The sequence below is a fragment of the Danio rerio genome, chromosome 17 (genome assembly GCF_052040795.2).
Source record: "Danio rerio strain M-AB ecotype USA chromosome 17, GRCz13ab, whole genome shotgun sequence".
Taxonomy (NCBI): Eukaryota; Metazoa; Chordata; class Actinopteri; order Cypriniformes; family Danionidae; genus Danio; species Danio rerio.
The window spans coordinates 24,930,909-24,950,000 of NC_141037.1; the positions used below are offsets into that span (position 1 = coordinate 24,930,909).

The 19,092-nt window shown below is 37.7% G+C and overlaps 1 protein-coding gene and 1 long non-coding RNA gene across 6 annotated transcripts in view; one reads left to right on the plus strand and one right to left on the minus strand.

Annotated features, from left to right (window-relative positions):
* Window positions 1-1,224: 1,224 nt before the first annotated feature.
* On the plus strand, window positions 1,225-3,236 carry LOC147833085 (uncharacterized). The gene is made up of 2 exons (XR_015513398.1): window positions 1,225-1,810; window positions 1,849-3,236. It is a non-coding gene; the product is annotated as an uncharacterized LOC147833085 (long non-coding RNA).
* The window catches only part of ptena (phosphatase and tensin homolog A), a 28,264-nt gene continuing 12,196 nt past the window's right edge, over window positions 3,025-19,092 (minus strand). For 3 of the 5 annotated variants that reach the window (XM_087289608.1, XM_087289610.1, XM_087289609.1), the window contains 3 exons: window positions 16,531-16,697; window positions 8,294-8,596; window positions 3,025-4,161 (listed from right to left, as the gene is read on the minus strand). In XM_087289608.1, the coding sequence (XP_087145734.1) occupies window positions 3,976-4,161; window positions 8,294-8,596; window positions 16,531-16,697 (656 nt within the window). In that variant the 3' untranslated portion in view covers window positions 3,025-3,975. 5 annotated transcript variants of the gene reach the window in all.

Genomic DNA, 19,092 nt, shown 5'->3' on the forward strand with positions numbered 1-19,092 from the left:
ATGACTCCCAGACGGGCGACCAATTACAGTGTAGCGGCACAGTTCCCGTCTACATCATTAGCGACCGAGAGTCTAGATTGATGTTTTTATCAACATCAGTAAAAGATACACGCCAGCATGGAGCGACTCGACAAGAGGGCACAGAAACCACCAAGAGCAAAATCAAAAAAGAAACACAGAAGATGAGAAGAGGAGCGGATTACATCTCTACGTCCTCCTCTCTTTGTTATGAGATTAATATTTGCCTCCATGTCTGTGAGCTCTAATCTAATGACTGCAGATATCTACAGCATTACGGCTGGACAATTACATATAGGATAGTCAGATCGCCGACTAGCACAGTAACTATCGAGATTATTTACTTTAAAACTGTAATTATAAAAGTCAATTTTCAGTAGATATAGCAAAGCACTAAGCTCTAAATAGCTGCCTGAACCGACATCTGCTTCAGACCACTGAAGTGCTGTGCCTAAACCCATCACAGGGATTTGCATCATTTATGTCAATCTAAAAATATCCTCAACCTGGAAAACCAATAGAAGACCCTGTTTCAGATTTGTATTATACACTGCATTAAAGTGGCAGTAATGTTGTGAAATGCACCCTCCATTCCACATAAAAGCAAGATTACAGAGAGAGCACAGTCTGGGGAAAAGAAACCCAAGGAGAGACTTTTATAAACGTCAATCTGGGAATCAATAAGCATATATTCAAGAAAAAAAACAGACATGGACAGGGAAGAGGGCTTTTTAAATGGGCTGATTTTGATAAATTCCCATAAGGTGGCATAAATGTACCATATGATGGTTTGCCAACCACCATTTAACCAAAGGAGAAGAAGGTGTGACCTTGATTTTTACATGTACAGTGCTCAGCATGATTGAGTACAGCTCATTTTGAAAATTGAGTTTTCTCCATTTCTCAGTGAATATAGGCAATGTATTTTGGTGCATTTAAACAAAAAAGATTTATTAAACAAATATATATATATATATATATATATATATATATATATATATATATATATATATATATATATATATAAATTTTTTTTATTTTTATTAAGATAATATTTTAGTCACCAAACATATTTGGAAATTGAAAGATACAATTAAATTCAAGCAAAATATTGGAAAAAAATTACAAACTACAAAATTTCAACTTAAGTTTTCTATTTTTTTTTTTTTTTTTTTTTGCTTCTCTTGATTTTTTCTCTTTTTTTTTAATTTGCATTTAATATTTTTCTTTAAGATATTTTTTTTTGGCTGTACTAGTTTTTGGTCCGTTATTTGACTTCAGTACTGTCTAATCTAATGTACATGCACAAATTTAATCTTGTATATCTTCCTTTTAAAATATGAATTTGTGAGGGTTGTACTTATATTTACTGAGCACTGTATAGTGTAAGCAGTCAAATACCTGCAGAACAATTAGCGTGTTTGCATATAAATTGTGAGCTTTGGTTTTAAAATCATAGCAATCTTCCCAAACAGTGTGAGCTGGCAGATTGCTGAAATCACATGGAACTCAGAGTATATGCCAGGGCCTTATGAAGGCAGATTTAAAGAATTCAAGACCTTTTTAACCACAAAAAAATTCACACTCTGACTGTTGAGAACATGCTTAGGACTGTTGGCCAAGGTTGTGCAAAATTTGGCTTTGCCATTCCAAGAATAAGTTATATTTTAAAAACATTTTAGTAGAAAGCAGCCATTTAAAATTGTTTAGCAAATCAAAACACGAGACTAAAAAAAGCCTCACTGTCCCCATACTTTTTCAAAGTGGTCTTTTTAAGTCATTTAAAGGTGCAGTAGGTGATTGTCTTCAGAAATTTTTTTTGTTGTGCAGGTTGAAATAGTCTTTACATTACAATAGTAACGATTAATGAAATGATCTAAATGTGTTTATATGTATTTTTAGATTATGGGTGAGGCATAAGACTAAAAAAAGTTCATCTAATTAAAATTTGTCAGACCGATAATTCTGACAAGTAGCCCAAATTGTCCGTCAACAAATGTAGATTTGTACATGTGCGCAACCATTGGCGTTCACGCAGATCTGCATGCGCGCTACATTCACCTGGACACCAAAGAGACAACGGTAAAAACAAATGCTGAATCAATATTGGAGTTACTTTTGCACATTGGAGAAAGGATGACACCATGGCCGAAGTATTTCTTTTAGATGGGTAATGTGTTTCAAAGTATTTTATTCATGCAAAGCTGATGCAGATTGTGTTTTTTACGAATGTGTTATATGCACAGAAGTGTTTTTCAGCCACTGAAATCTTCCGGTGAAAGAATGATGTGATTATTTTGCATAAGGCCTTTTACAGCATCGATAATGTAGATTTTTATTTTGTTTAATAGAATATAAATATCGCTTTTCCGCCAAGCAGTGAAGTTGGTTTTATATTCAAGTTGGTTTATTTTTTAACAATGACAGCCTGTGAGGCGCTATACTTGTATCGTTTATCATGCTACTCTGAATATTATCTGAAATAGCATGCAAATATGGTTTAGCAATAAGTGTAATTCCTGCACGCTAAGCATACAGTGGTCACTTTAGGACAAAGCATGTGAGAGAGAGCAGTGATCTTTGCATGCATGAAACATTGCATATTATGACAAGTTTTGCTTGCTACACAACTGAAAACGTGCTAGATATAATACAGTTTTTCTTTCAGAATTGTAGTATTATAAAAATTTCTAACTGGCGAATGACATGATTTACTGGGTCTCTGTCATCTTTAATGTGAACGTTCGTGATTTCAAAAGGCGTGTCTTTGGACAGCAGGGGAGGGATTGTGTTTCAAAGATATTATGCTAACTGGTTAGCATTTAGGCAGATCACCTACTGCACCTTTAAGATGTGACATTTTAGAATGCAAAGCAAATGTAAAAATAAGCAAAAACGACTTTCAATATCAATAAAAACCCCTTTTACATAGTTTCCCCGCACAACAAGACACATCTTGAAGCTTATAAACCCAATTTCCCTTTGTGAATGGATCTCAGACGAGCGTTTAAGAGAGTTCCGACACTTCTGTTTTAATAAAAACACATCATATAGCATTTATTAAACATGGACACTGACTCCAATGACATGCACACCAATTTTTGTCCTTTAAATGTTGAGTGTTAACATTATTGCAAACACTGGTTCCCTGCGCTTTCATGTATTATATTTTTTATTATCTTAGGATAAAAAAAGGAAAAAATAAAAGAAAACAAAAACATCGACAATTACATGGGATGTCGTGTTTTTCTGCATAATTTATCGTTATACACAGTGGGGGGTGGGGGGATAGGGAACGGGTCGGGACAGGACAAGAAGTAAGGTTTTAAAGAGGAGGGAAAGGAACGTTTGCACGCCGTAGCATTTGCAAGAAATCCTCAGGACTCTGTACAGCAGCAGAGAGCGCGCAGGAAGGGGGAAAGGTCTTGCGCCTGCGGACAGCACGAAAAGCATTCACAGTAAGGAGGGGAAGAGCGAGGGAGAGGCGGAGAGGGTGATTGCAGCACTGACCCGGATGAAGACAGGGAGAAGGAGAGATGTGTGGTCTGCTCTTCCTCTCCTCCACTCCCCTCCCCTCTCCTCGCCTGATTGCCTAGATTTTAATCGTCTTTGACACAAAAAAGGGATTTTTTTATATATACACACAGAATAGCTACAGGACCCTCCCGCCGACCTCAGGCAACGATGTCGTTCTCCACGCGCAAAATTCATCAATTAAAATGAAGTAAAACAATATATTGGTCAGGATTTCTTCTTCTGCGATCGATGGTGTTCGACAGGACTGTCCTTGAGCTGCGGGAGGAAGGGTCCTTTCTCTTCAGTTTATTTTCAAGTTTTCTCCTTTTTTTATTTCACTGGTGTTGGTTGGTTTGTCTTGTTTTTTTTTTTAGTTTGTTTTTTTGTCCGGCATGTATTTGTTTTGTTTGTATGTAAGTGTGTGTTGATGCCAATATAAGTTCAGACTTTTGTAATCTGTGCGTGCTGTTCCTCGTCAAAAGGTTCATTTTCCGGGTCAGAATCAGTGGTGTCTGAATAACGGTAGTGATCGGGTTCATTATCACTCACGTCCGGAGTGACAGAAGTTGAAGTGCTTGCTTCTGAGTTTGAGGGCTCCTCCACGGTCTTGGTGAAATACAATTTGACCTGGGAGACAGAACAAGAACGATGCATAAGAACGAGTACTTTACTCCAGTGATTCTCCACCATGTTCCTAGAGGACTTGGAAAATGTGCAAGTTGTGTGGTTGAGAAACACTGCTTTATGCTACATAAACACAAAGTAGGACATTTATCAGAAGGTTCTGAAAAGAAGACTTGTACACTTGTAGGCTGCATTTACTTGAACAATAATACTGAAAAACAGTGATAATTTGACGTGTACAACATTTCTGATTGCTATAAATGTTGAGAATAGTTGTGCTGCTTAACATTTTCTAAAGATTAAAAACATTTATTCAAGTTGGTTAACATTTATTTATTTATTAGAAATAACGCAAAAAATGTCTTAAAGGGCACCTATTTTAAACCTTTTAGAGAAGTCTTTTGTGTTTCCAGAATATGTCTTTAAAGTTTCAGCTCAAAACAGCTTTCAGATTATTTATTATACCTTTCAGAATACTGGAATTGGCTGCTCTGAACACATTGTAGCTGTTTTGTGGCCTGTACCTTTAATGCTAGTTCTCTCCACCCACATGCCTGTCAGAGTGGGCCTCAATCTGTGCTTCGACTGCTTTAGATAAACAGCACATTGACAAACATGAAGGAACTAGATCTTACATAAAGTTTTTGAAGAAATATTACAGTAAGAACTTTACCAATGATTATTTGATGTTTTTGCTGTGGAGTTAATTCAAGCCTTTCTGCAATGGTGAGTCACACACAATGTCATTACAAAGTTCATGCGCATTTAACACTGCACTGTTTTTGCACAGCAAATGTGACAGGAAACACGTTAATTTCTACTGTTTTATGGGTATCTGTTATTTTAATGTACAAAATAAACCTTATTTAACTTCCACAAACTGGGATTGAAGCGTCTTCGTTTATAATTGTACTGACATGTGACTGTGTTAATGAAGTAATGACGGCAAAGTCGCTGTAATTCATTACAAGCATGATTTAAAAACGTTTTGAACTTGTAAAACTCATTCTTGATCACATTTCATGATGATTGATGATCAAAGAAAGCTGAACATCATTTAATCCCAGTTGCTACTGTATGCACACATCCTGTCTTGTTGATATGGTTATACGCGTTACTACGGAGACCTGTAAATACGTGGCTGTCAATCAATTCTTTGGGCAGGGAAACCACACTGAGTGTTATTGTCTTTATATCACTTCAATATGACTGTGGACACACTATACCTACACACAGTTCTGTCCAAACAGCTTACAAAAGATGATTTTCATCAAAAAGAGATTCACCAATTCCCAGCTGATAAACATGGCAGATTAAACAGCAAAGAGTAAAATCTGCAGATACTGTTCAGCGGTTCTGCCTTTTATATTTACTTTGACATAAAAAAAATGTAAAATATTGAAAAAATTTATAAAAACATTTTCTCCAAATCAAATCTCCTTAGAAACACAAAAATGCTATTATAAATTACCTTGATTAATATTCAAGATTTAACTCCAAAAATAACTTAAACTTTTTTGAATTATAACTGATTCATAATAACCTTGACTGAATTGCTCAAATGCTTTCCCATATCAGCTTTAGGATGTGTAATCAGATTAGTAGTGTTAAACGTTTTAGCAGAAGTTTTACTTGTAAAATCGAAGCATTGCAGAGCTTACAAACTGCGGTTTTGTCGTCACTGCCACTTAATTCAAAGCAACACCATACAAGAGATGTTTTATTTACATGGCACAAATTTATTGCTTTTTTCACATCCTTTTTTGACTAAAAGAATGCAAAAATTACCTTGATCATTAGCTGTTTTTAAACAAATCGCTTAATGGCAGATTTGTTGTTTTGTTTACCCAAAAACAAAAATTCTGTTATCAATTACTCTCCCTCATATTGTTCAGAACCCGAGACCATTGTTCATCTTCAAACACATTTTAGGATATTTTGGGTTAAGTCAGAGAACTCCCTTATCCTCCATAAACAGCAACTCATTCAGAAAAATACCAAGTAACATCCTCAAAACAGACCATATACATTCAACGGTTCAAAACGAGAATCCTTTTGTAAGCAAATAAAACAAAAATAAAGACTTTCTTTCTACAGTTTCATCTCCGCAGTGTCAGTATAAGGCGCATGTTTATGAGCACTGTGTACTGATGTATACCCTGGATGGCTACACACAAGTTCTTGTTTGAAATAAAGCAGCAGCACATTCGAGATATACATTAGCATCGCAATCAGGTGCAACACAAGAACACGCGCCCTATACTAACACTGAAAAGAAGAAAGCATTGAATAAAGTAATTATTTTTGTTTTGTGTGTGTCAACAGCTTGATATAAGACTTATTGACCACAATATCAGGTAACATTCAGGAGGTTCCTTCTCATTTTGGCCCCAAAATAAATTGAGGCAGGTTTGGAAAAACTTCAGCAGGGGCACCAATGTCTTTTGATGTTTATTCTGCCCTCTTTATTAAGCACAGTTCAGACTACATGATTTCAAATTTTTTGTTACAACCATAAAAATGTATACGATTTTATATCCCAAACATTGACACTGAGAAGAAGAAACAATTCAATAAAGTAGCTATATTTGTTTTGCATGTGATAATAGCTTGATCATATTTCAACACGCTTTTTGTTGTTTCTTTGGCCTTTGTATGAAACATTGCTACCTATGGAGTATGAGGAAGCTTTCTGATTTCACCAAAAATATCTGAATTTGTGTTATGAGGAAAGTAATGAAGGTCTCATGCTGTGTTCACACCAGACGCGGAAGCGTCAAGCGCGAGTGATTTACAAGTTAAGTCAATACAAAAGGCGCTAATAGACATTCTGTGGCATGATGCTTGCAGTGCGGATTGAGTGTTTTGCGCATTTGATGCTTAACTTGCGAATTGATAATCTGAACTTTAGCGGATATTCGCGGCACATTAACCAATCAGGAGCTCGCTCTTGTGGGGGCGTGATTATGATGTAGTGCCTGTTGTTGGTGTCCAGGGGGAAAATCCTCCTGCCTACACCGACAAGTTCATCAAACTGGGCTCGGCTCAGTCAGAAGCACCGCTGAATGCCTCCTTCATCCAGGTTAAGTGTCTGGAGGAGTTTATGAGCTCATAGAGCTGGGTGCACCTCTGAAAGGATCTAGTGCACTTAGACACTGCTCCAAACTTATCGACGCTGTTTTACAGCCTTCAAAAAGCACATAAACATAGTTATTTTCTCAATAAAATCCATGTTAGCCATTTAGAAACGAAGCTAAAGTGACCGGGAAGACAGAAGCCCTGCCTATCACGCGAATCCACATCCGTTCAGAAGTGAATTTGACATGGAATGAAGCGGATTTGATGTGCGAATGAAGTGAGTAAACTCAAATGTTCATGCAACTATTTTCATGCAAATAGAGCGATTTTTCTAGGCATTCTGCATCTGGTGTGAACACAACATCAGATGATTGAACAAAATGACAGTGAACAATCACAAGTAGAAATCATTTGTTTTCCAATAAATATGCCAATTCCAATTTGCAGACACCCAAAACCAAGTCTCTCAACAAATGTTAAAATACTGAGATGAGTGACAGCTGACCCTGCCATCAACACCCTTAACCAAAATGTTTAAGTAAAAACATGACTGTAAGGGTATTTTTCATTTTAAACTAAAGATATGAAGCTGCAAGCGAAGTCAAAAAGATATTAAATCATATTTTGACAGGTGCTGATTTAAAATGCCACGTTACTATAGTCTTATATTGCTGCAATATTCAAGCAATCTTATCTCGCGTCTCCAAATCAAGTCGCATTTTGCTGAAAGGAGACAGAGTTATTAACTTTATTCATATAGAGAATATTAAAAGACAATAATACTGCGGAAACACAGTCCTGTTGTTATGCTTTCCCTTTTACAAATTCAGTTAAATCCCTCAGAATGTATTTTGCAGGAATATCTTTGAGTTTTCATGCGCAACTGGCAACATTTTAATATATTCTTCATTCTAAAGCCTGCTGCAATGCTGTCATCACATTATTTGATCCTGATAACCACCAAGTATGAATGCAAATGTCAAAACGTCAACCTTTGCTCTCATAATGTATAAAACCCCTTTGTTTCTTTCAATCTGAGTGTTAAAAGTGCCCTCACCTTAAAGTTGGGTGAAAAATATCGGTTAGCCTTATCTTTGTTGGCTTTATCCAAGTCGTTCTTCGTTAAGGTCAAAATCAAGTAGTCTTTTTCCCCATCCGCTCGCTGCTCTCCTCTTTCTCTGTCGAGTGCAGCCGCTGCGACGGCTCTCTCCTTCTCCCTGTCCCGTTCCGCCGGTGAACTCTGGCTCTGACACGACAGGCTGTCCACGTCGTTCACCACCGACCCGTTCTCCACTTTGTCCCCTGCTTCCTCAGGCCCCGGGATGAAGAACGTGTTTATCCAAAAATGAAACATTTTATCCTACGCACAAGCAAAGGTTTACATTTTAGATGGCCATAAATAGCAAGCGTTTACAAACACAAATACACATTCCAACAACTGCACATATAAACACATTTATATAAAGCACAGAAACACAAACACTGACTTGACTATATATACATTCATTTAAACTATATTTATGGTAATTAATGCAAAGTTCACAGAACAAAATTTTTACCCAGATTTTCACTCTGAGCCAAGAAATGCCCCAAAATGGGTGCAAATTGGTTCTTATTAATAATTATTAAAGATGCGATGCAAGAAAAAAAAATTATTTATTAATATCCCTGACGCCTGTAAAATATTTTGTGAGCTAAATATCTATACCTGTTGGCCATTCAAAATGCTGTGTAAAAAATGTTCTGACATTGAAAAGACAGTGGTGGTAAGAATCTGCGGACATTTTTTGCTTCCTTACTGCGGAATGATTTTGGGAGTATCATAACTAAACACTTATATAAAAAATAAAGAATAATACAGTTTTAACTTTTATTTAATGTTTACAATGCAAATCAAATTAGATCCACATATTTAATAAACAAAGCAAGTATCTTATATAATATATCGACTAAAAAACAGAAACTATTACTTTACAAATTGTATTGTAAATAAATCATATGAACATTTTCATATTAGTCAATAAAATTACTGAAATTAACTTAAAAAACTGAATAAATATAAATTTACACAAGTAAATAACTATATGAGAAGCACTTTAGCAGCATCTAGAACAGCAGCCTGTAAGTACATTTAAGATTTGTTTCAGTTGTTGTGTATGGTTTGAGGACTTGTTTCCAGCTGTTTGTGTAAAGTTGTAGGACATTTAAACTTGCTTTCAGTTGTGTATAATACTAGAAGTTGTTTAGCCACTGTTTCCTTGGTTACTATAAGAGCTTGTGTAGCGAACGCAGACGCGGTTCGCGTCGTCCGCCTCAGTTTCGGCCCTTGTTTTGACTCGGGAGGCGTGTCCAAACGCCAGGTAACCACTATATAGTGAGCACGGTAGCATTAGTCGGCAGGAGAAGCACTTTAGCAGCATCTAGAACAGCAGCCTGTAAGTACATTTAAGATTTGTTTCAGTTGTTGTGTATGGTTTGAGGACTTGTTTCCAGCTGTTTGTGTAAAGTTGTAGGACATTTAAACTTGCTTTCAGTTGTGTATAATACTAGAAGTTGTTTAGCCACTGTTTCCTTGGTTACTATAAGAGCTTGTGTAGCGAACGCAGACGCGGTTCGCGTCGTCCGCCTCAGTTTCGGCCCTTGTTTTGACTCGGGAGGCGTGTCCAAACGCCAGGTAACCACTATATAGTGAGCACGGTAGCATTAGTCGGCAGGAGAAGCACTTTAGCAGCATCTAGAACAGCAGCCTGTAAGTACATTTAAGATTTGTTTCAGTTGTTGTGTATGGTTTGAGGACTTGTTTCCAGCTGTTTGTGTAAAGTTGTAGGACATTTAAACTTGCTTTCAGTTGTGTATAATACTAGAAGTTGTTTAGCCACTGTTTCCTTGGTTACTATAAGAGCTTGTGTAGCGAACGCAGACGCGGTTCGCGTCGTCCGCCTCAGTTTCGGCCCTTGTTTTGACTCGGGAGGCGTGTCCAGCTGAATTCAATCAGCTAGTGCTTTGGGGTTATATAAACGACTAGTTCACCGCGGCAGCGGTCGCGGCAGCCTCGTGTGAAGACCGCCTCGTGTGAAGACCGACGAGGGTAAAGACCATCGACTCTACCTGCGCGACTCCACCGAGCAAAGACACCGACAAAGCACTTGAGTACTTTACTGTATTGTTTTACTTTACACTTATTTTTTGTTGTCAGTGCACTTTTATTATGTGTTTTCTAATTCCTGTTGTTACTAACACTCGCAAAACACAGGAGGTGCGCTGCAGGCGTAATCCTCACAACCTTCGTTCAATACATGTATCTACTATTTCACAACTCTCTCTCTCCGTGGGCCTCTGGAATTGTCAATCAGCTGTTAACAAGGCTGATTTTATTACCTCCATAGCTACATATTCTGACTATAATCTCATGGCTCTAACTGAGACCTGGTTGAGGCCGGAGGACACTGCTACACATGCTACTCTTTCTGCTAATTTCTCTTTTTCCCACACTCCTCGTCAGACAGGGAGAGGGGGTGGGACTGGACTACTAATTTCCAAAGAATGGAAATTTACTCTGATACCGTCCCTGCCAACAATCAGCTCCTTTGAATTCCATGCAGTCACCATTATCCACCCCTTCTACATAAATGTGGTTGTCATCTACCGCCCACCAGGTAAATTAGGTCACTTCCTAGATGAACTGGATGTTCTTCTCTCATCTTTTTCTAATTTTGCCACTCCCTTATTGGTGCTAGGTGACTTCAACATTTACATTGACAAACCGCAAGCTGCAGACTTTCAGACTCTGCTTGCCTCTTTTGACCTAAAAAGAGCACCTACTTCTGCTACCCACAAATCAGGTAATCAGCTAGACCTTATTTACACACGACACTGCTTCACTGATCAAACAATAGTAACTCCACTACAAATATCTGATCATTTCCTTCTGTCTCTCAACATCCACATTACTCCTGAGCCGCCACACACTCCAACACTGGTTACCTTTCGCAGAAACCTACGATCTCTCTCACCCAATAGACTATCCACCATTGTTTCAGACTCTCTTCCTCCATCTCGCAAACTCACTGCACTTGATTCGAACAGTGCCACTAATACACTCTGCTCCACACTAGCATCATGTCTAGACCGATTATGTCCTCTTGCATCCAGGCCAGCCCGTGCCAGTCCTCCTGCACCCTGGCTCTCGGATGCTCTCCGTGAGCATCGCTCAAAACTTCGGGCTGCAGAGAGAATTTGGCGGAAAACTAAAAATCCTGCACATCTCTTAACATACCAAACTCTTCTGTCCTCTTTCTCAGCTGAGGTTACTTCTGCAAAGCAGACGTATTACCGTCTGAAAATCAACAATGCCACTAATCCTCGCCTACTTTTTAAAACATTTTCCTCCCTCCTCTATCCTCCTCCTCCACCCGCATCCTCCACACTTACTACTGATGACTTTGCTACATTCTTCTGCACCAAAACTGCAAAAATCAGTGCTCAATTTGCTGCACCTACAACAAACACGCAAGATACAACACCAACACCACACACACTCACCTCTTTTTCTCAGCTCTCTGAGTCTGAGGTGTCCAAACTTGTGCTATCTAGCCATGCAACCACCTGTCCACTCGATCCCATTCCCTCTCATCTCTTGCAAGCCATCTCTCCTGCAGTCATACCAACACTGACTCACATAATTAACACATCTCTTGACTCTGGTTTATTCCCCACTACATTTAAGCAGGCTAGGGTAACCCCACTGCTAAAGAAACCCAACCTGGACCATACGCTACTTGAAAACTACAGACCAGTATCCCTGCTTCCATTCATGGCTAAGATTCTGGAGAAAGTAGTGTTCAATCAAGTCCTGGACTTTCTTACTCAAAACAATCTCATGGACAACAAGCAATCCGGCTTTAAGAAAGGCCACTCAACTGAGACTGCCCTGCTCTCGGTCGTGGAGGATCTCAGACTGGCTAAAGCAGACTCTAAATCATCAGTCCTCATTTTGCTGGACTTGTCAGCTGCTTTTGACACTGTCAACCACCAGATCCTGCTATCTACGCTTGAGTCACTGGGCGTTGCGGGCACTGTTATACAATGGTTTAGATCTTACCTCTCTGACAGGTCATTCAGGGTGTCTTGGAGGGGAGAGGTGTCCAACCTACAGCATCTAAACACTGGGGTACCTCAAGGCTCTGTTCTTGGGCCACTTCTCTTCTCCATCTACACATCATCTCTAGGACCAGTCATCCAGAGACATGGATTCTCCTACCACTGCTATGCTGATGACACCCAGCTATACCTCTCTTTTCATCCTGATGATCCCTCGGTTCCAGCTCGTATCTCAGCCTGCCTGTTGGATATTTCACACTGGATGAAAGATCATCATCTTCAGCTGAACCTCGCAAAAACGGAAATGCTTGTAGTTTCTGCCAACCCGACTCTACACCATAACTTTTCAATCCAGATGGATGGGGCAACCATTACTGCATCCAAAATGGTGAAAAGCCTTGGAGTAACGATTGATGACCAACTAAACTTCTCTGACCACATTTCTAGAACTGCTCGATCGTGCAGATTTGCACTCTATAACATCAGAAAGATCCGACCCTTCTTATCTGAACATGCAGCTCAACTCCTTGTTCAAGCTCTTGTTCTCTCCAAACTGGATTACTGCAACTCTCTACTAGCTGGGCTTCCAGCTAACTCTATCAAGCCTCTTCAACTGCTCCAGAATGCAGCAGTTCGAGTTGTCTTCAATGAACCTAAACAAGCACATGTCACTCCGCTGCTAGTCCGTTTGCACTGGCTGCCAGTTGCTGCTCGCATCAAATTCAAAACTCTGATGTTTGCCTACAAAGTGACTTCTGGCCTAGCACCTTCTTATCTGCACTCACTTCTGCAGATCTATGTGCCCTCCAGAAACTTGCGTTCTGTGAATGAACGTCGCCTCGTGGTTCCATCCCAAAGAGGGAAAAAATCACTTTCGCGAACGCTCACGCTCAATCTGCCCAGTTGGTGGAATGAACTCCCTAACTGCATCAGAACAGCAGAGTCACTCGCTATTTTCAAGAAACGACTAAAAACTCAACTATTTAGTCTCCACTTCACTTCCTAAGCTGCAATTGCCTCTTTGAATATCACACTAATTGTAAAAAAAAAAAAAAAAAAAAAAAACTACTAACACTTCCCTTCTTAGACTTTACAGACCTGAAACTTGCCTTTAGTACTTATTCATTGTTGCTCTTAGTTGTGTAAATTGCTTCCTTGTCCTCATTTGTAAGTCGCTTTGGATAAAAGCGTCTGCTAAATGACTAAATGTAAATGTAAATGTAAATATGATGGGCTAAAAATCTGTGGAAATCTGCAGATTTCGGCAAAGTGATAAGCTACGTCCAATGTCAAAGCAAGATAAAAGACATCATGGAGAAGTTATTGACCACAATATTAGAAAACATTTAGGAGGTTCTTTCTCTTTTTGGACCCCAAAAAATGGAGGCAGGTATGGAAAAAAATAGCAGGAGCACCAATGTCTTTTTGATGTTTATTCTAAAATGTGAAACTTAAGCCCTGTTCAGACCACATAATTTTATTTTGAATTACAACCAAAAATTATTTGATTTGGTGTAAATAAAATCTTGTTGTGTCATGGATAGCAAATATACCAAATTATACATTGCTTCATGTACGGCGTTTCTCTGTAACACTGTCAAGTGTTTCGATGCGGGAAAAATCAAAGATGCTAGATTTTCTGGTATGATGTTGTGAAGCACCGCAGACATGGTATTGTTTGGCTTGCACTATGACACAATACACAAAAAGACACAATTGAAATTTGCATCCTGACAAAAATATTTTTTCTTTAAGCATCTTCACTTACATCAAGTAAATAGAGCAGAAATTGGGGGAAAAATTATGTAATCTGAACGGGGCTTTAGATTGTGAGCCAAACAGAGTTTTTGTTGATTCTTCCCACATAAAATTCATGCTGTATGTAAGCTCCTGTTGGCAATGCATTGCATAATGTCTACACAGGAGCTACTGAACATGACGCCAGATTAGGTATGGGACAATAACCATTTTCAAGGTATACCGGGGTTTGGAAAAGTCAAGGTTTTAGAAGGGCCAACATTTTCTGCTACATCGTTCTTAGGAAATGTGTAAGTTTTTTTTTTTTAATGTTTTTTTTTGTTTAGATTTTTAGGACAACAGTATCTCCTGCAGAAAAGCTATTTTAAGATGGCGTTTTAAATAGCAAACAAATCTGTGTTTTTGAAATAAATGAACACAGCAGAAGTCATTGATTAATTTGAACTTTTTAGCCTAAACTGTTTTAAATGTTTCCTAAAATAAAACTTATTGTGTTCAAAGAGGGAAAACATTAGTTCTTTTACTCAGACATTGAAAAATAACATATTTTAGAGCAGTAATCACAATATACCATCATATTTTATCCAAGTTTATCATACCGTCAGAATCTTATCCCAGCCCTTGTCTACGTCAGATGGTCATGGAGTGTGAAAACAAAGGAGATCCAATCATTTTGAAAATCACACAGTGTGAATATGTCTTACAATAATGTAAAAGACTTTTCTGATGATTAGCTATGTTGAAAACAGTTATGCAGATTTTTTTAGTATTCAGGCTTCTCTAATGATATAGAAAGTTTAAAGAAAAACGTCTTAAATATAGAGGAATCAATATTAAAATGTATTTATTTTATTTATAACTTTTAAACAGGAAAATATTAAAAGATAATCGGGCCTGACTCAGCATAAATGCTGATTTTCAGCAGGTTCCTGCTCTGCAGAACATAAAAACAGAGAGACATCTCATCCATCAACTTAGTACAAACAATCACCAAACATATAAAATAGAGAAAAGCAGGCTACTATCTCAGAGGCTACAGCAATAGTTGACCATCAGATGACGAGGATGTGATTTTTTAAAAAGTCTCAGTGTTGGTATTGTTTTCAGATGTTGTGGGATCTCATTCCAGTCTTTTGTGAACACATAAAAGAAAGATCTCGGTCCATAAAAGTTTTTAAAAGCTGGTAATGGCAAACATCCATTTTTTTTACAGATCTGGTGGAACGATCAGTCCTTGTGTTGAGTTTTGGTACCAAAGCACAAAGGGCTGCTGAGGTAGCGCTATTTACAATTTTATAGTACAGATTAATCCCTGTGTTCATAACATAGTTTTGAAATGTTAAAGCATTAGAGAGTGATAGAGCAAAACAGTGATTTGTCCATTCAGAAAGTCTGTTGTGGATCTTATAGGCTCTATTGTACAGTCTAGCTATTGGCTCCAAGATATCATTTGTTGTGAGAGACCAAACAGGCAGACAGTAAGACAAGGTAGACAAAATTATAGCATGAAGATAAGTTTCTAAAACAGAAAAAGACAAATTTGTCCAAATTTTCCCATAAACAAATAGCTTTTGTTTCAGCTTTTTAGAAACATTTTGAACGTGGTTAGAATAAGTGAGGTGAGAGTCCAGACTGATTCCCAAATATTGATATGTGGATACAAAGGAAAGTTTTTGATTTGAGAAAGTGATGGGATAGGGAATGGATAATTTTCTCCTAGGTGAATAAAAGTACATACACTCTGTTTTTGTTAATAATCAACTGATTGTCTTGCAGCCACTCATGTAAATGCTGAAGATCTGTATTTTATTTATTGTTAATTGTGTCTGTACTTGATTCAAACACAAAAAGAACAGTGTCATCTGCGTACAATAGAGAATCTGAATGTTTAATTTTAGCAAATACTGGTGGTTCACCATTTTACACTTATTTTTATGTTAATAATTTGTTTAAAATGTATTAATTTCAATCGGTACATTATAACAGGTCTCAATTAGAATCAAATGCATTGCTCAAAGTAACATTCTTAACTTAAAAATCCTAAATTGAATTAAGAATTTAACTTTTTATTAATATTACTAATTCATGATAACATTCACTGAACTTGTTGAAAACTTTGTCAAGTTGGCCTTTCAGATGTGTAATCAGATTAGTTGTGTTCAATGTTTAAGCAGAAGCTCCACTTGTGAAATTTTAACAGTGCAGATCTGTTACAATGGAATGGAAAAATGGAATGGAATAAAAGGAATAAAATAAAAACATTCAGATAGAAGACCTATTAAGAACACAAGCAGCAAAAGACTATGTTAAACAATAGGAAACCCACAAACCGCCAAATAACAACACATCGTCCCTGCAGTCATGGAAACAAGGTCAAGATCCTGCGATAAGCTGTACCAGTGGTTTATGCAGGAGGTCAAGGCGAGTTAAACATACCTTCTTCATCATCTTGCTCTGCTTGTGGAAAAACTCCACCTTGATGTCGCCACAAACCGGAAGCGGCTGAGGAAACTCGAAGATCATGTGCTTCTCTTCCCTTCGCGTGTGGGCTGGATTTGACGTGTGGATCTTTACCTTCAACTGATACACTACGAACTGAGGGTCTGTTTGACAAAACAGAGATGGAAGAGTGAGGAGGAGAAAAGGACATCAGACTGTGGAGGCAAAAACAGTAAATGCAAGCAAAAGCATTGCAGAAGTACAAAAAAAGAAAGGTGTTAATTCTCAGCCTTCAATGAGTGAAATAAGAACACCTGCAGCTCTGACATCATCAGTCAAGACATGTCAGTGATAAGGAGCAGGGTTTGATGCAAAAGGAGAGAAGATGCATTGAAGAACAAGCACCCAAAACTTCCCCACAAAAGCAGCCGCCCTACGCCTGCATGCACCCAGCACAGTCAGCTTCAACACCGAGAGGCTTTTCTCTTCCTCACGTACAGTACGTGTGCAGTATTACAGTGGATTTCAGCTCATAGACAGTGTACTATTTTAACACTGCAATTCAAATGCTTGTTGTAAGTCACATTTTTTTTAAAGAAATGAACAGATATTCAAGCTAGGAAGCATTCAATTAATTAAAAGTTTTTTTTGTTGTTGTTGTTGAACAAAGTGTTTATTAAAAACAAATGAATAATGGTCTCCCCAAAATAATTATCAGCATACTAGAAAGAAGGCCTGCGCGACATTGCGATATTTTATTTTTCTGCTTTAAATACTGCGATATGTATGCAGTTTCACAAGATAGTTTGAATAGCTCTATTTGATGATTTTCTGAAAAGTCTAGCAGTATTCAGGTACAGAATGTATTGTCTCGTTTCTAGTCTAAATATTAAAAAAAAAAATTAAGAGCAAATAAAAATATGGTTTTGTTTTCACCTTCAGAAGAAATAAGTGAAAATTAAAGAGTTTTTGTGCTTGTTTTAAGGAATTATCTGCCAGTGGGGTATGTAAAATAATCTTGTTTTCAATTTGAAATGTAGATATTTGGAATAGAAACTAGACAAAAACTGGAAAGAAAAGAGAGATGTATTTGTGCATAAATCCTATAATTTCCAAACAAATACAGTGATTAAATACAATTCTGTAGCTGCTGCACACATTGTGATGTCGATGCTGAAACAATATATTGTACAGCCCTATTACAAGGACTATTTCTAGTGACAATTTTTTGTACAGTACAGGCCAAAGGTTTGGGCACACCTCATTCAAAGGAGTTATTTTTATTGCTATGAAAATTGTAGATTCAGACTGAAGGCATCAAAACTATGAATTAACACATGTGGAATTATATACATAACAAAAAACTGTGAGGAAAAATTAAAATATAACATTTTCTAGGTCCTTGAAAAGTAGCCACCTTTTGCTTTGATTACCGCTTTGCACACTCTTGGCATTCTTTTGATGAGCTTCAAGAGGTAGTCATCTGAAACGGTCTTCACTTCACAGGTGTGCCCGGTGAAATGAAGGTCAGTCAGTCAATCCAAAAAAATTGGGAAAACTTTGAAAGTCTCTATAAGAGCAGTCACAAAAATCATCAAGCGCTACAAAGAAACTGGCTCACATGCAGACCACCCCAGGAAAGGAAGACCAAGAATCACCTCTGCTGCGGAGGATAAGCTCATCTCAGTCACCAGCTTCAGAAATCGAAGGTTAACAGCAGCTCAGATTAGAGACAGCGACATGCTCTCGCAGTGACATGCTATTCCATCCGGTTTGCGTTTAGTTAGACCATCATTTATTTTTCAACAGGACAATGACCCCAAACACACCTCCAGGCTGTGTAAGGGTTATTTGGGGCTAATTGATGGGGTGCTGCGCCAGATGACCTAGCCTCCAGTCACCTAGCCTCCAGTGAGCTGGACCACAGACTGAAGGAAAAAAGGCCAACAAGTGCCAAGCATCTCTGGGAACTCCTTCAAGGCTTTTAAAAGACTATTTCAGGTGACTAACTCTTGAAGCTCATCAAGAGAATACAAAGAGTGTGCAAAGCAATAAGCAAAAGGTGACTACTTTGAAGAACCTAGAATAAGACATTTTCAGTTGTTTCACACTTTGTTATGTATATAACTCCACATGTTAATTCATAGTTTTGGTGCCTTCAGTGTAAATCTACAATTTTCATAGTCATGAAAATAAAAAAAACTCTTTGAATGAGGTGTGCCCAAACTTTTGGTCTGTACTGTATATGACCTCCTTTAATGGGTGTCTTCTGTAAATTGTGGTATATTATGATGGGTAGTTATAGGTAGTGGTATGTGTAGCATATTTTTAGACTTTTTTTTTTTCCAAAAATGCTTATTACAACACAAATGTCTGATAAAATGAAAATTATTTGCAAACAAACCAATGTTTAGCAAAATTCTGTAACATTTATTTTCCATGAAAAAAAGGAAGACATGGAAAAATTTGTTTGAAAGAGCATGAGGTCCAGTAAATGATGATGACTTTAGGGTGAACTACCCCTTTTTAATAATGTATAGATTAAACATGTGTTCATAA